This window comes from Pteronotus mesoamericanus, unplaced genomic scaffold (assembly GCF_021234165.1).
Source record: "Pteronotus mesoamericanus isolate MK-2021 breed Mesoamerican mustached bat unplaced genomic scaffold, CSHL_Meso_final contig_130, whole genome shotgun sequence".
Lineage (NCBI taxonomy): Eukaryota > Metazoa > Chordata > Mammalia > Chiroptera > Mormoopidae > Pteronotus > Pteronotus mesoamericanus.
In genome coordinates, this window is record NW_026555060.1 from 23479378 (window position 1) to 23504715 (window position 25338).

A 25338-nucleotide genomic window follows, 5' to 3' on the forward strand; every position below is an offset into this window, starting at 1 on the left:
GCTCTTTTTCAGGTTGTTGGATTGGCAGCAAAACAAAGTAGAATAAGAAATATTTCAAATACAGTAATGAAAGTAAAGCAGATTCTTGGCAGAAGGTATGGAATAAAATACTACTTTTACATATGGTAATAACGTGTTTATACATTCTAAATATAATGTGGAATGAAGCTAGAAACATTCTTTATTTTTTGTTTTTTTATGACTGAGTCATTTCAGAGAGTACTCCAGTACATTGTTTCTTTTGATGATTAGTGTTGGGTCTTCTCAAGGATGGATTCATTCAGACATGCTGACAGATCTGTTTGTATTGACAAATGCCAACATTCCTTTAGTTTTGATTGACAGTTTGTGTCATTCTGAGGTGGTGATTAGGAATTTTTAAATCTTTGCATTTTTGAAGGAACTTGAAAGATTTTGTGGGAATTTGACGACTTCATTGCCTTGTAGTTGATTTTTGCAAAATCTACTACATTCGGTCATAATTTATAGGTAGACACTATGGATTTTCTTCTTCAGGTCCTTTTGTGACACTTTCTGGGAACTAGCTTTTCCAGTGGCTTACAAATTTAATCATTAGAGGAGCAGCTTAATTAATGTCTTAAGTCAGAATCAGGTTAATCATCTGTTATAACTTTAATTAAAAGATTAAAGAGGCTTGCTTCCCCAGACACATGTCTCCTCAAATTATAGATTCTCACAATAATTAGGGGGTTTTAGTTTCACTGGACTAGTGATACTTGATAGAGTGTTTTTAACTTTTCAGAGTGTTTTCACATCTGTTATTTTATTTAATCCTCTCAAATCCCTAGAAGATTGGTAAGGTAGGTTTTAATCCTTCCCCATTTATAGATGAGAAAATCAAGGTACCCTAAATTAGTTTGGGGGGGGTGAACTAGCCAGGACTGCTGTTCAGGACTTCTAGCACTTAGCCCAGGTTGTTTCTTCTCTATGTTGTTCAGTTGAGAGTGTAAATAGAAATTTCCTTATGTCGATTTTAGGATTTTTGGATTATAGATTAAATTTAATATTTTTTCATAAGATATTTTTGTTATTCCTTACATGTGTATGGTTAAACTGAACTTGACACTTATTATTCCCCCCTCCCCCCTTAGGATATCTATGTACTGAGCCAAAAACTATAGTATTTTAGAGAGAATTCACATTTTAGTCATGATGAAGACAGTTGGTATCAAAGATATTCAAATTAGAAATAAAAAAGCAGGGAGTTATAGGTGGATGTTGAAGCTAGATTCACTGTAAGCAGTCAACAATATGATTTTTTTAATTGAACATTTTTGAGTAATTGTATATACTGTTGTAAGAAATAATATAAAGAGATCATATGTATTGCTGGATTTACCACTTTTTCCCAATGATAACATCTTGCAAAATATAGTATAGTATCAAAACCAGGTACTGACATTCATACAATCAAGATAAAGAACATGTCCATCGATCTATCCCCTGGTAGCCCTCTTTGTTTTATGCTGCAATTTTGGGGCAGACAGTTGGAGTATTGATGTTGTTGTCTTCTGCTATATTATGCGAAAAGCTTTGTATTAACAGGAATAACTTTTCTGGCTCTGAAAGCTATCTTTTAATGAAGGAGTGCAATGGTGACAGTCAGATGGGTAATACATAGCCACAGCATGCTGCTTAGGCCAAGGTTAGTGAAGGATGAGCGCCCTTCAGACAAACTGCTGCTCCATGGTCCTGCTAGCACTTCTTCAGAGTAAGCGGCCTCATGCTCCAGGTGTTTCCCATCTCCATCTACTTACAAGACAATGGTGATTTTTACAGACACACAGTAATACCAGGTTTCAGCCTTGGAAGCATTCTGCCCTTCGTGGAGGACCCAGTCCCCTTGTTATCAAGCCAGTAAGGCCCTTTTTAGCTCCTGGTGCAGTGTCCATCCTGGATGAACTCCCAGAGTTGGGCTTTCTCGATCTTGGCATCCTGCTTGTTTGCGACCTATTTACAGGTAGCACTGCTTAACTTGCTGCCACAATTATCCTTACACCCTTCCTGTAACTCTCGTTCCCCTGTGGCCTTCCAGCCAGAAATTTGGTCCTTGGACCTGGCTTCTCAGCAATTAGCCCTAAGAGGGAAGAATCTGCTGTCTTCTGGAAATAGACTGAAAGCACCCAGAGCTTCCCCACACCTTCAGATTTGGCACCTTGCTGCCCAGGAGCTTTCTTCAGCTAGCCTTCCCAGTATGGCCAGTTCCAACAGCAGTGCAGGCATCCGGTGGTCCAGACAGGAGACACGAACTCTTCTTTCCATACTTGGTGAGGCAGAATATATTCAACGCCTCCAGACTGTGCATCATAATGCAGATGTCTATCAGGCTGTGTCTAAGAGGATGCAGCAGGAAGGCTTCCGCCGCACGGAACGTCAGTGCCGCTCCAAGTTTAAAGTTCTGAAGGCATTATATTTAAAGGCATATGTTGCCCATGCCACAAGCATGGGTGACCCACCACACTGTCCATTTTATGATACATTGGATCAGCTTCTCCGAAATCAGGTAGTGACTAACCCAGACAACTTAATGGAGGACGCTTCTTGGGCCAAGCATTATGATCAGAACTTAGTGGCCTCTGACACCGCAGGGGAAGAGGGAACCAGCATTCTGAGAGCAAAAAGCACTAAGGCAGCAGATCATCAGCCGATCTCAAAAACAGTTAAGGAATCAGATGAGGATTGTCAACTGAGAATCAGTGACCAGATGCAAGAAACCAGTGACCTTGAGGACTCCTGGGAAGAATCCTCAGGCGCAGGTAATTCCCAAACATGAAGAATTGGGGTCCCAGAATCACTTGGTTCTAAACAGCAGTATATATTCGAATGCTGTTCTTTTCAGCATCGTCCCTATTTCTTACCCCTTCCCCTCTCTTTTAAACCTAATGGTAAGATAAGGGACTCCAGGTATTTAAAAGATGTGACCCTAGGTATGTAAAGTATTAGAATTCTTTAAATGTAGAAGTACTCCTTAGAACCAAACTATTTTGGAATTATTTATAATGCATACTTAGATCACTTCTCAGTCTTTTGGCTAAGATCAAGTGTAGTATAATGTGTACTTAGGCATTTGTGGATATAGAGTGGGTTGGATAACTAAGTGGAAAGGGGCTCAGGAAAGTAAGGGGGAGGTTTTGGAGGTAAGACTACAACAAACTAAAATGTCTAGACCAAGGAAATGAATTCTTCCCAGTCCCTTGTGGAAAGAGGCCTTTCCAGGAATGTCCAGTTTTGTAATTGTCTCTCAACTCTGCTGCTGGCTCCATGCATTCCATTAGCAGGAATGTCCTCTCTGCAACATTGTTGCTTTGTTTTTCAGGGTGCTCTCAAGGGACCCCCAGCTACAGCAGTTCCCACCACCTTTTCAGAGGTACAGTTGCTCCCTGTCAGAGCAGCCCCATGACCAGACTGGGTGTGTCCGGTGAGCCCAGTCCCTGCACCAGCACCAGCCGAAACACTCCTGGGGTGGCCTCCACACAGCAGCCTCCAATCTCCTCCTCCGGAGTTCCTTTTGTTTCTGGTGGGGATAGGCCTTTGACCAGTGAGCCCCCTCCAAGGTGGGCAAGGCGAAGAAGGCGGTCAGTGGCCAGGACTATTGCAGCTGAATTGGCAGAAAACAGACGATTGGCACGAGAACTTTCAAAGCGTGAGGAAGAAAAATTGGACAGGCTGATTGCTATTGGTGAGGAGGCCAGTGCTCAGCAAGACACGGCCAACGAGCTCCGCAGGGATGCCGTGATCGCAGTCAGACGCTTGGCGACAGCAGTGGAAGAGGCAACTGGAGCTTTTCAGCTAGGGCTTGAAAAATTACTTCAGAGGTTAATTTCAAATACCAAAAGTTAGGAACTGATTATAAAAGGGTGTATATCCTAAACACTTGCCTTTTGGTACCCTGGCTCCTTTTCCATGTCCTCAGAAAAAAAGAGTGGATGAGCCATAAATATGCAGAAGAATAGAATATACTTGCTAGTTGCTTTTCCCAAATTTCTCCACTAATTAAAGACTTTGGCTATGTGAGAGGTGGCCTGATGGAAAACAGATGGAGCCAAGTCCAAAAAGCTAATTAACCCTGGCTTTGTCACTGATGTGAGGCAATTTAGTTTTCTCTCTCTACACCAGTTTCCTCATCAGTAAAATGGAGCTAGAAATAGTTCCTGACATGCCTACCTCACAGGGTTGTTGTGAGGATCAAATGGCTAATAGATGTGAAAGGGTTTAAAAATTTAAAAGCACTATACACATATAAGTTATTAATGTATATGACCTTGGCCAGGCTAAGGCAAGGGTGATGAGGCACATTAGTTGACAAGATATAGAATTATTGTATACCATGACCTCATTGCTTGAATATTTGTTTATTTGTTTAACTTGTCTGTTTTCTGAAGTTTAAAGTCTTCATTTTTTTTAAACCTTCTATAGCTCAAGACTACTATAGATGCAACATGTATTTGTATCTTTCTGTTATTTCCACTGCTGTGTCTGTGACATACCTACTAGTAAGCACTCAATAGTCACGCCATCTTCCCTCCATTTTAATAGTTCCTAGTCTCTATAAGGATACAATTGAGAACTGACAGGGAGCCACAATCGTGTGTTATGGTTCATATTGATAATCTGATATCATGGGCTATTTTATAAAATACTAAATATAAGTAAATTCTTTGCATTCTATATTATTTGGTTTCCTTACATGCATAATTATATATCTTTAAGTTTGGGTTGTTATTTGAATATCATGGAAAGAATTTGGATTTTATCAATTTCCCAAGTTCTTATGGCTAATTTCATTCTTTTCTATTAGTCTTCTTTCTGTCTCATGTGAGAAGGGAATCCCTAGAAAACTTCCCTTCTAGGGAACTTTCCAAAGTCTCTTTTTCTCACATGGTGTAGATGAAAAATCTCCTAGTTAGTGGCATACAGTGGAAGAGAACAACTTTGGGAACAGTTGAGGGTAGTGTAAAAGACCACCTGCGCTAGGTAACTCCTTTGAGGCACGAGCTCTCAACAAATCTGTTTTTGCCAAAAACATACCTTTGGGATGTAGAAATGTGTTGAGCCATATTTCCAATTTAAAAAGTTTTTCTTCATTCTAGAGGCTGAAAATAAATGTCTGAGCATGCTGGGAGAGGCTTTATATTTTGCAGGCTTGGGTACTTAATGCTGGAAATACAAATAAGTGTAGAAATAGTCCAAAAAACAGTGGGAACATATGTAAACCATGAATAGATGGCAAGAAAGTGAGCTGCTCTGATAAGTGGGTGGTGGATGTAGGAGGCAGCTGGTATGGTAGCATACACTGGAATCTAGTTAGAACTCCTGGGTTCTAATCCTGTCACAGTTATATTGGCAGTTCATTTGAATAGGCCATTATATGGAGGGTTAGACGTCAGTTATACCTGGGTAACACTAACATAGGTAGGTAAAGTTTTTGGAAAAACAGGGAAGTACTTGGTGAACAATTAGGCCTGTAATATATAGATCTATTAATGGTAGCAAAATATATAGGCAAGGATTTATTTCAGATAATAGAAGTGCTAAAGTACAGAAGTGGAATTAAACTTTGGAGGTAGTGTTGTGAAAAGTAATGGGTGAAGTAACCTTAAGGTGGGAATAAAACTAAAGGGAAAGGCCTTAAAGTAAACAGAGAAGTGGGCAAAATATTGTTAAGAGGCGGGAAGTTGTAATAAGGGGACATTGTGTGGAAAAAACAAGCCCAGAAATCTTGCGTAAGCTCTAGACCCAACCATTACTATCTGTCCATCCTTAGGTGGGTCATTTCACCATTCTGTAACTCAGGATCCTTACCTATAAAGTGGGAAATTAATACTATCCTACCTACCTCACTGGAATGTTGTGAGCATCAAATGAACAGATGAATGTAAAAATGCTCTCACGCACATGGAAGACACCATACTGTGACAGTAGTGGGAAAGAAAACCCAGTAACACATTAGTGCTGATGTGTGCCAGGTCCAAGGGTCTGCTGACTGGGCAAAGACAAGGAAGGAAGAGGAAGTGGCATCGCTGGTAAAAGTTGTGATACAATGGTAGGATTAACACTCTGCCTCCTAAGGATTGTGATGTAAATGAGGTGCTGTGTATACCAACCTCCCACCACCCTTTGCTTTTCTGTTACATAATCCTGGTGTGGACAAATAAAGTTTTTACTTGTATGTAGCTGTGGGTCAGTTCGCTACTTTCTGGCGCTATCTGTGATCATTTGTCGTCACCTGCATTCTCTGCTTTCTGTTTTTCTGCTAGCTAATCTCCAAGGTCTTGCCTGTACATGGCCCTGAGAGCTATATGTGCTTTCTGTCCTCACATAAGCGAGGCCCTGTTTGCATAGCAGTTGCGAAATAATTTGCCATTTCTAAGAGTTCTATATATCCCATAAACTGTCCTTTCCCAGCAAATATCTTGCCTGAGTGGTAGATAGCCTACACATCATAGGATAAGTTGTCCTGATTGACTTAAATTCTGACTTAAGAACAAACTGGTAAATGTGCACAGATTATAATATTGGTGCAAAAAAGTTCTGTGGGCACACTTTTATCTTTTTTTCTTACTCTTAAAAATTACCTGTTCCTTCTCTACCAATTTTTAGGTGATAGAGGAGGAATTATGAAGAATATACAAGTATTCAGACAGAGTTCTAAGCTCAGTCAATTTTAAGCCCCTTGTGTCTTTTAATTTATACAGATTAGGGTGTTCTGTGACCCTTCAGCAATTAGCTACTATTAATTTTCACCACTTATTAAACATTTAACACTGGCCTCTGAACGGAATACCCACAGTCCCCTGGAAGAATGTTTTAAGGGAAGGATTTACTTCAGCTCAATTTCTACATGTAATTAAGCCAAGGATCAAACACTCCTATTTCTACTCAAGGGGTAGACATACTGTAATCATGTGCCATCTTACTGCCACGCAGTTGGGTAAAGTGTGGACAACTGTACCCTAATAGAGATTTGAAATCAGATACTGACTCTGCCCCTTGTTAGCTTATAAGTCATTAACCCTCTGTGAACCTGTTACCTCTAAATTAATACCTGCCAAATTAACCCCACTTAGTTATTGTGGAGATCAGGTGAGATAATATATATGAAAACATTTTAGTCTGCATAAACTGGTATTACCATTATGAGCAACGTAATACCCATTAGTTTTTTCATTGCCATGCACATTTATTTGATACCCACTTTAGGACATTATAGATCTAGCCACCTGTAGTACTCTATCTTTTCATTTATAACATTCATACTTTTGCTTACTCTTGATTTTGAATGTTGGTTCATGGTCAGACCAGCCAACAAAGATGTGTTAGGCAAGCTGGTTTGGCATTAATATCTCAGTGGTTGGGTTTTCAGGATCATAGGTGTGAAAGTATATAACAAAATAATTGATATGCAAAATCACCCCCAAATGTATAGCATCTTAATAGCAGCAAGAGCAGAACAAGTAAGAGCTATTTACTTTCAAATGCAAAGAGTAACACTTAAATAGAATTATTATAACCATTGTAAATATCCATTTAATCCAGTCATCTGTAATACTTGAAGTTTTTTTAATATTAAGCAATTTTATTTTTTATATTTGTTCAGTGGTATTGAAAAATACAGTGTTCTTTTAAACCTTATATATGAAAAATACTGATTTTAATACCTAACTATCTTTATCTTTATGGACAGCTCCGATGACCCCCAGGCTCAGAAATACATCACAGAAAGTAAATGTTTAGTGAGTATGGTTCTATTATTACTGCCTTATTACACAAAGTAATTGCTAAGATGCTCACCTATAATATGGGTTTGTAACTTTGTATTTTTATTAAAACAATTCCTTATTTAACACATTTATAATTTTCTTTTAGGTCATTGAAAAAAATGGAAAATTACGATATAAAATAGATACTGGCGAGGAAACAAAATTTGTTAATCCAGAAGATGTTGCCAGACTGATATTTAGTAAAATGAAAGGTATTGAGCCAAAGAGAAAAATTTTTTTTTTAAATTGACCTTAGAAAGTTAGATATGTTTTTTGATCTGGGGAGATGATTGAACAGATTAGCAGTAAGGACACCTAAAGTCTGTATCTGACTGGGCCACTAATTGGCGATGTGACCATGGTTAAATGACTTAACTTCCCTGACTTTGGTTTCCCTAGAAGTAATGTAAGTGGTTTGGGCTAGATTAGCATTTTCAAAACTTCTTAAGATGAAGTGGCTAAATAAATGAAATGAAGAGTGAATATTATATCTCCCTCTTTAAGATCGACAGTACACTCTTAACAATATTTAGGCAGGTTAAGTAAGTCTGGTTTCATCACCACTTCAGACAAGGGCTGGAGCTAAGTGGCATTCTTTGGAACAATTTATGAAATTTTGAAGTAAATTATTGATAAGGGTCACATCAGCCCTGGGATTATGTCATGAACTTGGAATCAAGGCAGCCCTTCAATGTGTTGAACTAATACTGTGCTGTTTGTCTTTTCATTGACACATTAGAAGCTCATTCTCAGTGAAACCAGTCTAATATGGGAGACGGTTAAACTTTGAAGCTTAAAAGCTAGGCACTCAGAACTAGGACATAGTACGTAGTTCTATGTCCACAAAGTATACCAAAACCACAAAAGGTAGTGCACGATTTAAGAAAGCAAGAGAAGAAAATCAACAGGGTGGGACAAACAAATGGACTGGAAAACCTTTGTAGTTAGAAAATCATTGCTACAGATTGATAAAGTATCACTTGACATATTTTTGTGTCATCAGAATTTATTTTTATATTCTTTTAATATACAGAAACAGCACATTCTGTCTTGGGCTCAGATGCAAATGATGTAGTTATTACTGTTCCATTTGATTTTGGAGAAAAGCAAAAAAATGCACTTGGGTAAGTATTTTATGGGGTTTATCTTATTTGCTTAGTTAAAGGAAATACAAGTTTCACAATACCACCATATAGTAAAAAATAAATTGCATTTGAAAACACCTTAGGCAGTAAAATTGTATTTGTAAATATGTGTGTATAGGTAAGTAGTATGGTAAAAGTATGTTAAAATCAATAATATATTCTGTCTTTTATGAAATGGCAGAAGAACATAAAATTAGGTGTACCTCGTTAGCTGTTTTGATTGGAAATGTTTTTAATTACCAGGTTAAGTTGACATTTATCAATCACTGTGCCTTAGTTTTATGTAATTAGGGTTTATGCTGAAATTATATAAAAATATGCAATTTTAGAATATATTTATAAGTATCTCTTCACCTTAGATCTAAAGTTTGTAAGCGTGGGCATTTTTGAGAGCTTTCATTTCCTTGTTCAATATAAGCACGTGCTATTTTCTTTGTCAAGAAAATAGACTCTGAACATTATTATTTTAAGTGGAAAATGATCTACTTTTACAGTTACATCTATTTCTTGTGTTCTATTATCTTGCTTGTAAAGATCATTACTGTTCATGTTCTAATTACAAAACCTTATTTGTTATTGCATAAAATCTTTAGCAGAGCTTTTCTAAAATGTAAACTTGAACATGTGATATTAAATTCATTGAAAACAAATCGTCCACAGGGAAGCAGCCAGAGCTGCAGGCTTTAATGTTTTGCGGTTAATCCATGAACCATCTGCAGCTCTCCTGGCTTATGGAATTGGACAAGACTCCCCCACTGGAAAAAGGTAAAAACCGTATTTGCAGCTTTAAGATTTTCAGTGCAGAAAACATTATAGATTATAACAATTGTGTAAGTAGAGATTATTATAAAATGCAGTGGTTACAAGCCTTCGTGAATGAAAAAACATCAAAACTCTCCACTAGAGTTTTTCCTATAGATGAGCATGATGTCCTAGGAAAGCAGAGAAAGGGCACAGCAGAAGGAAAGGTTGAGCTTTCCTATCCTCCTATTGTCACCACATTTTGTCCCTTTAATGGAGATAGATTTGAGATTTGTAATCCCAGTCACATTCCAACTCCAGCTAGGACACTTAATTTTACTACCAATTTCAATTATTAAACATGTTTATAACCAATGAGTAGTTTTATATACATTCATCTTGACAGGAGATGGCATGAAATCCAGCATGGGGATTTAAGAATTCTTTTGATTATGAAATAATAAAACGTACTCGTAATTTGGTTGTCAGACTTGTCTTTTTTGTTTAAGATTTTATTTATTTTTAGAGAGAGAGGAAGGGAGGGAAAAAGAGAGGGAGAGAAACAGATGTGAGAGAGAGACACACACACCCCCCCCCCCAACTTGGGATTGAACCACAACCCAGGCATGGGCCCTGACTGGGAATGGAACCGACAACTTTTCATTTTGAGGAATGACACCCAACCAACTGAGCCACCACACAGGTCAGGGCAAACTTGTCTTAGTAGATCTGACATACCATGCCACTTTAGAGAAATTAACTCAGATGTGTTAATTTCCCCTAATTGTTTCACCTTATTCATATTTCACAGATTGAGTAAAGAAATTAATATGTATAAATCACAAGAAAATTATTTTTAGGTTAGATGTAAAATACCAGAAATTATGAATTTCGATATGTAGGAAATTAGCTCCTAATTTTGCTTATGTTTCATTTTTGTAGAGCATGTTATTGCAGTAGTAACTTGGATAATATTAACACAAAATTTCTGTATGTCATTCTCTTGCAATTCACTATAATCACAAGTCTTTTATTTGAAAAGTTGGTGTTTTGGCCCTGCCTGGTGTGGCACAGTGGATTGAGTGCCAGCCTGCAAACCAAAGGGTTGCTGGTTCAATTCCCAGTCAGGGCACATGCCTGGGTTGTGCAGGTCCCCAGTAGGGGGCACTGGAGAGGCAACTGCACATTGATGTTTTTCTCCCTCCTTTACCCTCTGTAAAAATAAATAAAACCTTTATTGAGAAAAAGAAAAGTTGGTGTTTTGAACTCCCATTACTCAGAAGAATGCAATTTTACCAGCATACCTAAACAAAGAATAACTTTAACTTAAAATCAAGAGATCTGGTTTCTAGGCTTGATTCATCACTAAGTGAATACCATAAACATCTTACTCATGTGAGATTTTCCGTTTCCTCATTTGTGATTTAAAGGGATTGAATTAAGAGACTCCTTAGTGTAAAAAGTCCAACCTAGCTTTAAAATGTTGATTGTCTCACAACTTACTCATGTTATCTCTTTTTTAAGCAATATCTTGGTGTTCAAACTTGGAGGAACATCCTTATCTGTCACTGTCATGGAAGTTAACAGTGGAATATATCGTGTTCTTTCAACAAACACTGATTATAACATTGGAGGTACACATTTTACAGAAACCTTAGCACAGCATCTAGCTTCTGAGTTTCAGAGGTAAGTATCAATGGATTTGATGATATATTTTGATTGACATTTCCCTTTAGTTTTTTTCCCCCTAATTTGGAATTGTTCTGCTTTGAAGGAACATGGTTTGTTTTTTTCCAATGTACTGGATATTTTTGTGTCCAGAGTTAATAATGCCTATCCAGGCAGACATGGGGAAGTAGTGGCCAAGCTGCCCAGTGCAGTGTGCTTGGATTTTTACCTTAGTTTAAGGGATTACCAGACTCTGAACTGTGTGAGGTTGGATCTCAAGTTCAATTTCTTAATTCTTCATGTGCTGCTCTTATGTGTTGTTGAAGGGGAAAGTATAGCACTGGGGTCTCACTGCCTTCTGAACAGTTTTTAAAAGTTTAGATCTGATGAAGATTACATTGTTTATAGTCACATTCCAGTGAATGAATGGAGTGTTTATTTAATTACTAATCTACCACAAGGAATATTTTAGTTTTGTTACTGGATATAATTTTTCCATTTAAAATTTTAATCTTGTGTGACATATCAAGAGCCAAATATAATATGTAAAGGTTATATTTTAGACATTACTGCTCTAAAAAATGTATCTGAAACAGTGTTTTCATTAGTTTGGCTAAACTTGGTAAAAAAGCCTTGAAAAAGTAATTCTCACTTATTAAAGACCTATACCATTTTTTGTTATAAAAGTGTTCTAATTCAGGGTAGAGCATTGTTAATTTTACTCCCAATTCCAATGATGAAACATGTTTAGAAACAAGGCCGTTGATCACTGCTTATCAAACAGTGTTATTCATTCATCTTAGAGGTAGAGGAACTGTAATTTTACATATTATGTATGTGTTAAATACCTTTGAAGAAGCACTTTTATTTTTTTAATGGTGGACAGATAATTTTATACCATAAAACAATGATTGTGCTGCAGTTGTAAAGGAAAAAAATGAGACTTTACCCAGTTACATTAATCTCCTTTAACCTTCGTTTGTTTCATCTGCAAAATAAATGATAGCTACTCTGCTTTCTTCAAAGTACACTCTATTATTAAGGGTATAGAATGCAGCAGTTCTCAGAGTATTCAGTGTATTGGTTATTGATTTTTCTTGGAGAGACTCTCCTTTTAATTACAGAGAATTTTCTTCAGAAATTTTGGAGGGTTAGAAGCCAGATTCTAAAATCGGATATTAATACTGCTTCAGTATTAATATTTATCATCCTAGTAGGGATTATCCAGATTTTAGTTATAATTAATTCTAAATGACCTAGTAATTTTTAAACTTCAGAGACTATATTTTTAATTTAGATCCTTCAAACATGATGTCAGAGGAAATGCCCGAGCCATGGTGAAATTGATGAACAGTGCTGACATTGCAAAACATTCTTTGTCCACCTTGGGAAGTGCCAACTGCTTCCTTGACTCATTATATGAAGGTCAAGATTTTGACTGCACTGTGTCCAGGTAAAACTGAAGTTCGGAAACTTTTATAAAAATTTCAAGTGCATTCATATTTAGGTGTAATTTTCTCACTTTGGATTTTTTGTTTGTTCATTTGAGATTTACTCGCTATCTGTAAAAGGAGAGCTTTCCTGTCATTACTTCTGGGACCCAGTTTTTAAGGAACTGTTCCCAAAGTAATTATGTCAGTTGTGATTGCTTGTTATTTGCAAACAGCAGTGTGTGAAAAAGGCATTCTGGATCTTTTAAAGAAAGAGCGGAGGAGACTTAAGTTTGAGATTTTCAGATTTCTCTTACAAAATGGCAGTTCCACAATGGCCTGTATGGCCATTACCACTTTAGAGCTTAAATATGATGTGGACCTTGCACAAGTTTCACTGGTTGGGTACTATAACTTAATGATTAACAGTGTGTGGCAGCCTGTATTCTAAGTATCAACTCATCGAATTCTCTCAACAACCAATTATCCTTATTTCGCATGTGAGGAAGCATAAACACAGAGAGGTTTCAATACTTGCCCAAGGTTACACAGCTAATAAGTGATGGACCTGGGATTTAAGCCCAGTCAGTTTGATGCCAAAGTTGATACTCTCTTTATTACACTATACTAAAAATTAATGTTTATCTTGGGTTTATTTGCTCTGTCATCCATCATCAACATTTTAAATCTTAATAGCTTTATGACATTCAGTAAACAGAGTATAATGTGCATATAATGTGCATAAAATTTTTAATAAACATGTCTTTTGTTTATAAGTTATTGTACTTTTATCCATAAAGTCCAAAGGGAGGATGTTGCCTTATTTTACATTGCATATTATTAACAATAATAATAGATACCATTAATTGAACTATTTAAACCTCCCAAAATTCTAACAGGTGACTTGGAAACAGTGAAAACACCCAGAATTAAAGCATTATATTATTTTTAGGATTGTACTGACTATGTTTTTTATAATCTAGCCATTATAGTTTAGCTTCCACACTCTCCCTGGGCTTTTCTGGAGACTCTGGATCTTCGTATCCAATATCATAGCCAGTAGCCACTTGTGGCTATTTAAATTTAAATTAATTAGGAAAAATAACGAAAAATTCCATTTCTCAGGAGCACTTGGTTCCTGTGCTCTATAGTCTGATGTGGCTCATTCTCACAGAAAATTCTATTAGCACTGCTCTAGATCTTTTAGGAGAGATTTCAAGCTACAACCCAAAAGGCAGAAAGGTGGGCAGAGTGTCTTTATAAATTTTTTCCCAGAATTTCTAACTTAGTACAGAGTTTTTCCAGGTACTCAGTATATGTTGGTTTATTAATATCAGTTATTAAAAATGTATTAGAATTTGTAATATTTTGGTTAAGAAATATTGTCTTTATCAAAAGATTGCAACCATAAGGTATATTTCAATATCTAGAAATAGCACAAATAAATTTAAAAATCAGTCTGTATCTAAGAAGTTCAGTATAAACTTAGGGAATATATTTTTCATGAACATCAATTGTTCTTAAAATTATATGTTAGCAGGGACTTAAGAAAAGTAGGATGAAAACTATGAACAATAAAATGGAAAAAATACAAATCTATCAACAATTGAATCTAAAAAAACAAACTAAGCGAACAAGAAGAACAGAGAGAGAATCATGGATATGGAGAGTGTTTTCATAGTTGCCAGATGGGAAGAGGCTATGGGGGAATGGGTGAAGAGGTGAGGGGATTAAGAAGTACAAATAGGAAGTTAGAAAATAGATACGAGGATGTAAAATACAGTATAGAAAATGAAGTAGCCAAAGAACTTACACACATGGCCCATGGACATGAACAATGGTGTGGCGATTGCTTGAGGGAGGTGGGAGTTCTGAGTGGAAGAGCAAAAGGGGAAAAATCAGGACAATTGTTATAGCATAATCAATAAAATATAATTTAAAAAAATTATATGCTGGCATTCAGGTTTCTCACATGGTGCCAAAGAGCTAAATTTAGGTATAATATACTTTCGGATTATAAAGAAAAACAGTGAGAAATAATTTTTAAAACTTTAACACGTAAGTAGAGTGAACACTTCTAAATGATGATATGATTTGGATCCATACAATTATTGTTGGGAATGCCATACATTGAGTCTTCATTTTCATATGGAAAACCTCTAAGTAGACCACGGGTAAGAATCTCCAACCTGAATTTGATCTTAAATGTCTTCATACATTTGTAAGATAAATAACTTAGATGTTTTTCCCCCATGTTATTACATTGCTAGATGCTAAACAACCTGTTCTGATCATAAACCTGTTCTTAAGAAAACTGTCACATTAAGTTTTGGCATTACTCTTCACAACAAAAAGATGTCTTGTTTAATTGAATAAGCCTTCTGTTTTTGTCTTTCTCTTCTGTGTGTATGTGTGTGTACAGAGCAAGATTTGAACTTCTCTGTTCTCCCCTTTTTAATAAATGTATAGAAGCAATCAGAGCACTCTTAGAACAAAGTGGATTTACAGCAGATGATATCAACAAGGTAATACTTTTATATTTTTCTTATGTATTTCAGGAGTAATTTCAGACTTGGAATTTAGGAAATAGTCCCTTGGTACTGAAAGAGTATTTTTATGAATTTAAATATTTTCTGAGCTTGTGTTAATCAGTAAGGAAAGTTGATTAAATTTTGATTAATGACCCATGATATTTATGTCAGTTTCCTAGCAAAAAAAGTAATCCCTTTTCAGTATATTTTTTAATATGTAGCAATGACTGATGGGTATTTGAATGTTTGCTATGTATCAAGCACTATTTCTGAGTGTTTTACTTGGATTAACTCGTGGAATACTTACCAACAACTCATGAGGTATTTATTTATTCCCATTTTATAAGTGAAGGCTCCATATAATTTCTTGGAGAGCATGCGATTAGTAGTAAAGCCAGGACTTAACTCTGTGTAGTTCCCAAGTCTACCCATAACCAGTACACCATACTGCTCCTTTCCACCGGCATAAGAAATTATTTTGAAAAATCAAGATGGTAGAGGAGTGAATGGAAGTCCCACTGACCTTCTCCCAGGACCATTCTGGAATTACAACTAAATTGTGGAGAAATCATCTGGAACAAACAACTGAACAATAGCGAAAGAGGACCCTTATATCCTCAGACAGAAGAATCACCTTTAGCACAACCTAACTGGTAAGAAGTGTGGTAGAGACTCGAGAAGGCAGGCGGGGCGCACATGGGCAGCAGCACCAGAAGGATACTGAAATGGCCAGTTGGATCCCCCTGAGAAGAGCAGGGTCTAAACCATAATTGGGGATCTCCAGCCTACAGCACCAGAGCCCAAAAAGTACATAACAGCTAGCTACGAAAAGCAACATGGTTGCTCTCTGCCAAAGACAGGTGGCTGGAGATGCAAAGAGCCTTTTTTAAAGGGCCAATGAATACATTTTTATTTGCAGCCACTTACCCCGGTCTCTGGCAAAGGCGGGGGCAGAATGGGCTAGAGATGCTTGAGTAGACACTGGGGAAGGAGGCTTTGGGGGAAAAACAGAGAGAGTAGCCAGCGGGATCCCGATGCTGACTCCTCCCCCATATGGCAGCAGCCATCTGGCTCAGGCAGACCACTCCCCTGAGCGGCAGCAGCAGGAGAGGACCCAATAACTCCACCCCCAGGAGGAACTCTGCCGCACCCTGTGGTGTCTAGCCTGACTGCTGAGAGCGGAGTGACTAGATTAACAACTGAAGGAGACAGCCACAGACAGTAGCTTCCTGGAAGTCTAAAAGACTGCCTAAGGCCAGACAGGGTCAGCAGCTGACATCACCAGAAGCAGATCCAGAAAGAAAAAACAGCAGTCTCCTATTATAGAAGTTCACACCACAAAGTCAGGAAATCAAGACAGATGAATTTAAGAATCAGAAGCAGAAGAGTCTCACAAATAATGGGAAGACAAAGAAATACCCCCCAGTTGAAGGGAAAGGAGGAATCCCCACAAAGAGAACTGAATGAAATAGAGGCAAGTAAACTGTCAGATACTGAGCTCCAAACAATGGTTCTAAGGAAGCTCAATGAGCTCAGTGAGCTCAGAGAGAATTACAAAAAACTACAGGGAAACTATGAGGAACTTAACTACAAACTATATCAGCATGAAAAAGGATATAGAAACTATCAATAAGAGGCAAGACGAAATGAAGAATACAATTTGTGAATTGAAGAACACAGTAGAAGGAGTCAAAAACAGCCTAGATGAAGCAGGGGATCAAGTCAGTGAGCTGGAGGATAAGGTAGAAAAAAGCTCCCAGAAAGAGCAAGAAAATGAAAAAAAACTTAAACAGAATGAAGAGGAACTGAGGGAAATGCAGGACAACCGGAAATGTAATAATATCCGTATACTAGGGTTACCTGAAGAAGAAGAGGAGCAAGGGATAGAGAACTTGTTTGAAAAAGTAATGCTGGAAAATTTCCCTAATGGGAGGAGGGAAAAAGTCACACAAGTCCAGGAAGCACAGGGGGTCCCATTCAAGAGGAACCCAGTGAGGCCCACTACAAGACACATCATCATTAAAATGGCAAATATCAAAGATAAACAGAATCCTAAAGGCATCAAGGGAGAAACAGGTAGTAGAATATAAGGGATCTCTGGTATGGCTAGCAGCTGACTTCTCAATAGAAACACTACAAGCCAGAAGAGAATGGCAAGAAAATTCCAAGTCATGAAAAGCAAAGGCCTGCAATCAAACTGTGCTACCTAGCAAGGCTCTCAATTAAAATGGAAGGAGAAATAAGGAGTTTCCCAGACAAATGGAGGCTTATAGAATACACCTCCACCAAACCAGCTTTGCAAGATATGCTAAAGGGACTTTTAAGAAGATGAGGAAAAGGAGTCTTATGAATACCCAGTCCCTTCACAGTCACCAATACTTGATTACCAATATTTTTAATACTTATTAATCTGATTGTGACAGTGATGTGTTATTTTAATTGTTCCTTTATTTGTTTATTTGTTGAAACTAAACCTGTTTTTGTATATTTCTTGCCTATCTCCATTATCTTTAAAAAAGCTTTAAATGACTTTTTCGTAATCTTTATCCATTTTTTGATTAAATGTTTGTAGAATTTTTTCCCTAAAAAAAAGCCTACTAACCATTTTTTAAATATGTTGCAAATATTTTCCTATTCTATTACTTGTCCTTTAACTTTTTTATATGTATATTACTGTACAGTCTTAAATGTTTAATATAGTCATTTTGTCAATATTGTACTTCATAGCTTCTGGGTTTGAATATTTTACTTCAGGGTAAGAACAATATTATTTTGTATTTTCTCCTAAAACTCCTTAGATTTTATGTATTGATTTTTAACTCGCCTGAATATTTTTTGTATAATATATGAAATAGGACTCTATATTTGTTTTATTTCAAGTAACAGTGGTCCATGCACGTTATTTGTTGAATAAGCCTTATTTTCCCCCTTGATTTGAAATATCAATTTAACCATATATTACATTGTTAGATATGTACGTTTGATTCTAGAATGCTTATTTTATTTCATTGATCTACTTCATTATTTCTATGCTCGTGTCATGTCGTTTTCATTGCTGAGAGTTTATAATGGATTTAAACTTTTTAAGATTTAATAATGTATTTTGACATTTAAAAATAAATAAATAAAATCAGTCGTCATTTTAAAAAAAGAAAGAAGGAACTCCTACCTTTTGCAACAACATGGATGGAACTGGAGAATATTATGTTAAGTGAAATAAGCCAGTTGGTGAAAGACAAATATCATTTGATCTCACCTATAAGTGGAATCTATTCAACAAAATAAATTATCAGACAAAATAAACCACAGACATGGAAACATAAAGCAGACAGAAAGTGACCAGAGGGGATGGGGAAGGAGGACAATGGTGGAAAGAAAGAGAAGGGACTAGACAAGGAACATGTATGAATGACCCATGGACATGGACAACAGAGTGGGAATTGACTGTGGGAGCAGGGGGTCAGGGGTGGGATGGGTGGAGGAGGGTAAAGAGGGAGAAATTGAGACAACTAATAGAATAAAATGATTTTTAATTATTTTGAGAACTTCAAAAAATTCAAATTTTTAGTTTTTCATTTTTTCCTTTAGTTTATATTCATTTAAAATGTATATAAATTTTACATTTTTCATTATTAAAATAGTAAGTATTCATAAAAGAAAATTCAGAAAAATACCAAAAGGCAACAAGTATTATATTTTAAAATATTTCTAACTAATTTGATTTGTATGTACAATTTAGATTTTTTTTCCATATAACCAATTTCTTTCCCCATATTTCTGTATAGTCTTCATCAACTCAATTTTAGGGGGGTTCTTAATATCCTAGAAAAGAAAAGGCACTAAAATGATCTTTTTTCTCTATTGTGGACACCTAAATTAGGTCTTCTCTTCCCTCAGAATAGTGATGCCCATCTTTGGACTTCAGCTTTTACCATATTTTAGGATTATTCCTTAGAATAGATTCCCACAGTACGATTTTTGATTCAAAGAGTTTAAATAGCTTAAGACTGTATTTTTACCTTCAGTTACTTTCCAAAACATTGAATTAACTAATACTCCTATCAAAAATACCTATGGCCCTAGCTGGTGTGGCTCAGTGGATTGAGTGCCAGCCTGGGATCCAAAGGGTCACCAGTTCAATTCCCAGTGTAGGGCACATGCCTGGATTGCAGGCCAGGTCTGCAGCAGAGGGCTTGCAAAATGCAACCACACAATGTTTCTCTCCCTTTCTTTCTCCCTTTCTTCCCCTCTCTAAAAATAAATAAAATCTTAAAAAAAGAAATACCTACAAATATATATTTTACTTTGCTGGCTCTGAGTTTTATCATTTAAGTATAAATTTTCCATTGAAGTATTGAAAAAAGATTTTTTACTTGATATTTTATTGATTATTAAAGGATTATTTTTAATGTTTATTTTTTATATTTAATGTTTGTAAATATTTCATATTGTTTGCCTATTTAATTATTTAAATCTGTTTTTAATATTTGTGCAGATGCTTTATATAATCAGAATATTAACTGCTATTTACTGCAATCTTTTGAGGCATGTAGTTTACTGTTTAATTTTGGTCTTATTAGGGAGAAGGGTATTTGGCATACTGAAGTTACATGTCTTTATCTATTAAATCATGTTCTGTTACTGTGATTTCTTCAGCTGCTTCTAACTTTATAAATTCCATCTTTGTTAAGATATATGACAAATATTTAACTGTTTTCTTTTAATTTGTCTACAGTTTTAAAGTTTTTATATTTTAACTATTTTAGTATTGCTATATGCTGAAAGTCATTTTCTTTAAGCTTTTCTTTGCAATTCAAAAAGTAATTTTTTTGAACATTTATAATAGGTAAAACATTGTGCCTAGCTGCTTGGAAGTTAGTGGGTGGATTATAAAGAAGAAGACAAAAGTATATAGTGGTAACAAAATGAGGTGGGAAGTGAATGGGTTTGAAGACAGATACACCTGAATCAGAAGACTCACAGTGCTAATAGTTCCAGAGCGGGCTAATCATTTATTTCCTGAATCTTACTTGATTCTCTTTATTAGGAGGGTAATAACACAAGTTAAGTATTATAAGTATAACTTGTTCTAGAGGGTTGTTATGAGGACAAAATGAAATATTGTATATGGCATGTTATAGGTGATCAATCTCTTTATTAACTGGTCTTAGAGGCCTGTTATTTAGTTATCATAAATGGTACAATTCTCAATTGTTTGAAGAGAAGGCAAATGCATTGTTAGGATTTAAAATGTTAAAGATTCCCTCTCCAGATATTTCTGGAGAAATATAGGCCTTTGAGAACTTAAAAAAATAGTTGTCTCTTTAGTGTGTTGACAGTAACAAATAGCTCCCAAATCTCAGTGGTTTTCTACAGTAAACCATTTTTTCTCACTTGTGTTTCCTGTGGGCAGCCAAAGGTGGCTGTAGGTCTACTGATACAGTTTGTCTCAATCTATGACCCAGGCCAAAGGAGCAGCTAACTGGAACATGCAGTTCCCAAGGCAGAGGGAAAAGAGGAAGAAAGCTTGCAGACCATGCACAGATTTTAAAGTCCCTGCTTAGCTATGTGCACTTGAGTGTGTTCGCATTCACATGTCCAAAGCTAGACCAAAGGCTGGGGCCTGACAGTAGGGCTGGGAAACCTACTTCACTACAAAGAGGAGTTCAAATTCAGGGCAATAGCGATGGACAGGGATGTCTAATCCTCTTACAGAGAAGGAGAAGGGATGATTGAGTTTAAAATCCATAGAACATTTTATCCTCACAGTAGCACCAGGAGGTAGGCACTATTATCTCCATTTTCATATGAGGAAAGTAAGATGTTTCCAAAGAGGTTGAGTACTTTGCTTCAAGTCCTAATGCTGGCATATAAGTGGTGGTACTAGGGTTAGAGCTCAAACAGTGTGCCTCCATAACCGTGCTCTTTCTCTATTCTTATGCTTGTTGCCTTTCTCATAGTAGTATCTGCAAGTCTAGTCTTACGAGTATTTGGTTTTTCCAAACGGAATCTCTGATCTCCCTGATCACTTGCTTGAAAGAACATGTCTGGTGCCTGGCCTTCTGAGAGCAGGAAGCTTCAGGGTCCCTCCTCTTTAATATGCAGACTTTCCCTTATTCCCCTTGTTTTCATGCCCACTTTGTACTCAAGTCCCATAATTCTGTAGTCTAGACCTTGGTCTCTAAGTGGGAGAAGGTGATGGTGGCCACCTCTCTGGGTTAGGGGAGGGGTGGAGGTCCTGTAACCCTACACCAGGCTTTTGTGCTTTCACTTCCATGCTTCACCCTTGCTTTGTGTAGGCTTGGTGCTTCCAAGTTCCCAGCCACTCTGAGATTTTATGAGTCAAACCATTTTACTTTCTCTTTGATGAAGTCAAACTTCATCTGCCTTAAGACAATTACTTCTCTCCTTTCCAGCTTCTAAAATTTGTTAAAATTTCAAACTCAAGATCTCCCATTTATATTTTCTTAAATCCCTTTACTCATTTAAGTGGACTTCTGGAAGGGCATATATATGAATTAATATAATCAATCCCTCCATTTTAACCAAGTTCACAGGCTCTACAACTGCATTTTTTTTTTTATCCTCGCCCGAGGACATTTTCATTAGCTTTTTTAGAGAGAGGAAGGGAGAGAGAGAAACATCAATGTGAGAGAAGCATTGATTGGTTGTCTTTGCATACACCCAGACTGAGGGGGTCGCATGCACTCGAACTGGGGATGAACCGGCAACTTAGGCATGTGCCCTGACCAGGAATCGAACCACAACCTTTCGATTACAGACAGGGATGACACCAGCCACTGAGCCACACTGACCAGGGCTAAAACAGCAATTTTGATAATGCATAGTATTTCATTGCATTGATGTGCCATAGTTTATAAAACTAATTCTTTATTTTGGTTGTGTAGCTTATTTTGGTTTTATAAACAGTCTTTGTGGCTTTGTGAACATCCTTACTTTCCTGAAAATTAAATTTGGGAGTTAATTCTGAAATTTTAAGACTTAGTATTTATGACCAAATTGCTCATCAAAAAAAGTTTATTTCCTGAATAGGTTTAAACCTTCATTATTAACATTGTAGTTTTTAAAAATTGTATTTATCCATACATTTTTTTCCAGAGAGCTTTAGAACTATTTTTCAAGGTCTTGCATAAAATCTCCAAGAGTGAGCAAGTCAATCCTTTATAGGGACAGAAGTATTAGTAGTGTTTATGTGGAAAATAATGTCAGTCACAAAGACAGCATTTGAATCATCATGTCTATGCACTGATGCTAGTGTTTTTTGTACAGATGATATGAAAAAAGTCCATTTCTTTCCACACATAGAAAAATACACAATTAGGCTGGCTAGCAGCCATGTAGTACAGCTTAGTTAACTGTACTATTCCATTCTTCAAAAAAGACATAGGCTCCCTAATATTTTTCTTGGAACACCCAGTCCTCCTGGTCTTTTCTTTCATTCTACTAGATTGAGAGATGGGTTTAAAGAGTTTTAAAAGTTTCACACTGAACTCTGCTGTAAGAAAGCATGAGCACAAGTCTGATTATTAATGGCAAATGCCCACTAGCTGGTGTGAGGGCCACAACAGGTCGCAGTGGGCGTGCCATCTGCGGACGGGAGAGGTCCTAGTCCAAATGGGGCAGCCAGTGCCCGCCTGCCGATTACCACCTTTCAGGGATGCAGGCCAGTGCTCTTGGAATGTTTGACTTTTTAAGACACTCTCAAAATAGGGACTTTTAATAAAAAATTTTTAATGTTTAAATGTTAATAACAGAACTTTTTATTGCCTGGAGAGGTAAAACGTATCTTACCTGATATAATTTGCAAGTTGCTACTTTTCACAATCTGGCCCAGAGATTTTGTTTTTTGGTGTTTGTTTTTAGTTTTGTTCTGGGCTACAGGTTCTTATAAAATGAATTGAATACCTTTTCATCATTTTAAGTATTACAGATTAGTACATAATGCATGGATATTCCCTGTCCCTCAAGAATTCTAAAGAATTTACCAATAAATAGATTTTGTCTGAAACTAATTTCTGAAGTGTTTTTATAATTTTCCTAATTTCTCTTCATTGCTTCAATTTTGAATTTGAGTATTTTATAGACCTATTTCATAATGATTTCTTGAATTTTTAACAAACAATTTTGCATAATGTCCTTGTAATTTTTAAAAAGATTTTATTTATTTTTAAAGAGAGGGGAAGGGAGAAAGACAGAGGGAGAGAAACATTGAGGCGAGAGAGAAACATCGATCGGTTGCCTCTTACATACCCCCAGCCAGGACCTGGCCTGCAACCCAGGCATGAGCTCTGACCAAGAATTGGACTGACGATACCTAACACACTGAGCCACACCAGTCAGGGCATAATTTTTAATTTTATGTATCTTTTGATACTAAAATTTAAAAGTATAAATAAGTTATTTAAATTCAGACAAGCCAATTTTTCTCTATTTTCTTTTTTCTTTTGAGTTTTTCTGTTTTCTTCCTTGTATTGACAGGTAATAGTTTTATTGTTTACTCCTACTTCTGCCACTAACACCCCCAAAAAACTTTCTCAGACTTTTTTCCAAGTTGTGTTTTTCTCTCTCCTAATTGGTCTAATTCTGCTTTGCTGTTCTAGCCTTCCCAGGACACTTACATTATTTTTCTAAATTCTTATATTGAATGCTAACTCATTTATTTCATTTACCTTTTTCCCTAATAAAAAAAATTAACTACAGTTTTACTAATTAATATAGCCTTGGTTTTATTCCACAAACTTTGATTGATTTTATTTTCTTTATTTTCAAAGTAATCTATAGTATTTTTTATTTTCCTCATTGTTTAGATTCATGTTTTTAAATATCCAGTAGTTAAGGTGGTTTGATTTTTTTTTTAAATAACAGTTTATTTTATTAAATTACTGTGAAAATTGTAGTTAAAAAGGCCTTAAAGTAGTTATTTTTGTTTGAAAGATGTATTTCCTATTAAAATTTAAGTTTTCAAAAGGAATCTCATACTATAGACTAGATGCTTAAAAAATTTATTTAAAACTTGATGGTCACTATCAACAGTAATAGTAATACGTTATTCATACTTTTTTACCCTTTTAAATAAAAATACCAAAAGCTAAGAATTTCCAGGGGGAGGGTTTCATAGTGACATTTATTGCTTATTATTAAAGCTTTTTTATGTCAAATATGAGAAATTTGAGGAGACATAGTCTACATTTTTCACCTCATGGTATTTATGTGGGATCGCAAGATTTTAGAGAAGACTTCTTTATACTAACCTTCAAAACAGACCTTTTAGGGAATTTTGCCAAGGCAAACATGTTTTTCTTTTTCTCTTCTTTGTTTTGTTTTGTTTTTTTTAAATCCTCACCCGAGCATGTGTTTATTGGTTTTTTCAAAGAGAGAGAGAGAAACATCAGTGTGAGAGAGAAACATCCATTGGTTGCCTCCTTTATATGCCCCGACCTAGGGATTGAATCCACAACCTAATATGTGCCCTTACCAGGAATTGAACTCATGACCTCTAGATATATATAGGACAACACGCCAACTAACTGAGCCACCTGGCTAGGGCACATCTTGTGTTTTAATCTTTGAATTCCTCAGCTGTATTCTTCATGCCCTTACCTGAGGTATGATATCTTTTGTCATTTCACACCCAATGTTAAAGAGGCCTAGTTTTCATCAGTTGATCCTCTTCTCCAACATATTGAGCTTTGAGAACATCTATAAAAAGACTGAAATAAGTGATTATTGATGATTTTTCTCTTACATATCTTATTCTATTAGATACTATTGTAAATGAGATTGTCTTCTTAATTTCTGTTTCCATTAGTTCATTGTTAGTGTATAGAAATGATTTAAAGTAATTTTTGATAGGTATGAACTTAGTACTGCCATTTTGTTCATTGTTTTCTGCCTGTTTTTTAGTTCATTTGTGTCTGTCTTTTTTGCCCTTTTGTGATTTGATGATTTTTTGCAGTGATATGTTTTGATTTCCTTTATTTTCATTTTTTATTTATCTGCTATAGATTTTTGTGTTGTGGTT

General features: G+C 36.2%; 2 protein-coding genes across 6 annotated transcripts in view; both read left to right on the forward strand.

Moving 5' to 3' along the window:
• Positions 1 to 25338, forward strand: part of HSPA14 (heat shock protein family A (Hsp70) member 14) — a 32962-nt gene that overhangs the window by 1477 nt on the left and 6147 nt on the right. For all 3 annotated transcript variants that reach the window (XR_008530828.1, XM_054593295.1, XM_054593284.1), the window contains exons 3-10: positions 13 to 95; positions 7706 to 7754; positions 7888 to 7993; positions 8815 to 8905; positions 9587 to 9691; positions 11192 to 11353; positions 12633 to 12788; positions 15188 to 15290. Coding sequence is in view for 2 of the 3 variants with exons in the window: in XM_054593295.1 (XP_054449270.1) it covers positions 13 to 95; positions 7706 to 7754; positions 7888 to 7993; positions 8815 to 8905; positions 9587 to 9691; positions 11192 to 11353; positions 12633 to 12788; positions 15188 to 15290 (855 nt within the window). In the remaining variant the exon portion in view is untranslated. The remainder of the gene's footprint in view (positions 1 to 12; positions 96 to 7705; positions 7755 to 7887; positions 7994 to 8814; positions 8906 to 9586; positions 9692 to 11191; positions 11354 to 12632; positions 12789 to 15187; positions 15291 to 25338) is intronic.
• On the forward strand, positions 22 to 6138 carry MSANTD7 (Myb/SANT DNA binding domain containing 7). Of its 3 annotated transcripts, XM_054593316.1 has the most exons (3): positions 32 to 95; positions 2057 to 2777; positions 3338 to 6125. In XM_054593316.1, the coding sequence occupies exons 2-3, from the start codon at positions 2216 to 2218 to the stop codon at positions 3859 to 3861; spliced, it is 1086 nt and encodes a 361-aa protein (XP_054449291.1). In that variant the 5' UTR covers positions 32 to 95; positions 2057 to 2215; the 3' UTR covers positions 3862 to 6125. The 3 variants fall into 3 exon arrangements, with proteins under 3 accessions (XP_054449301.1, XP_054449291.1, XP_054449282.1); XM_054593326.1 differs by lacking the exon at positions 2057 to 2777 and having other exon boundaries at positions 22 to 95; positions 3338 to 6138; XM_054593307.1 differs by lacking the exon at positions 32 to 95 and having other exon boundaries at positions 1382 to 2777; positions 3338 to 6138.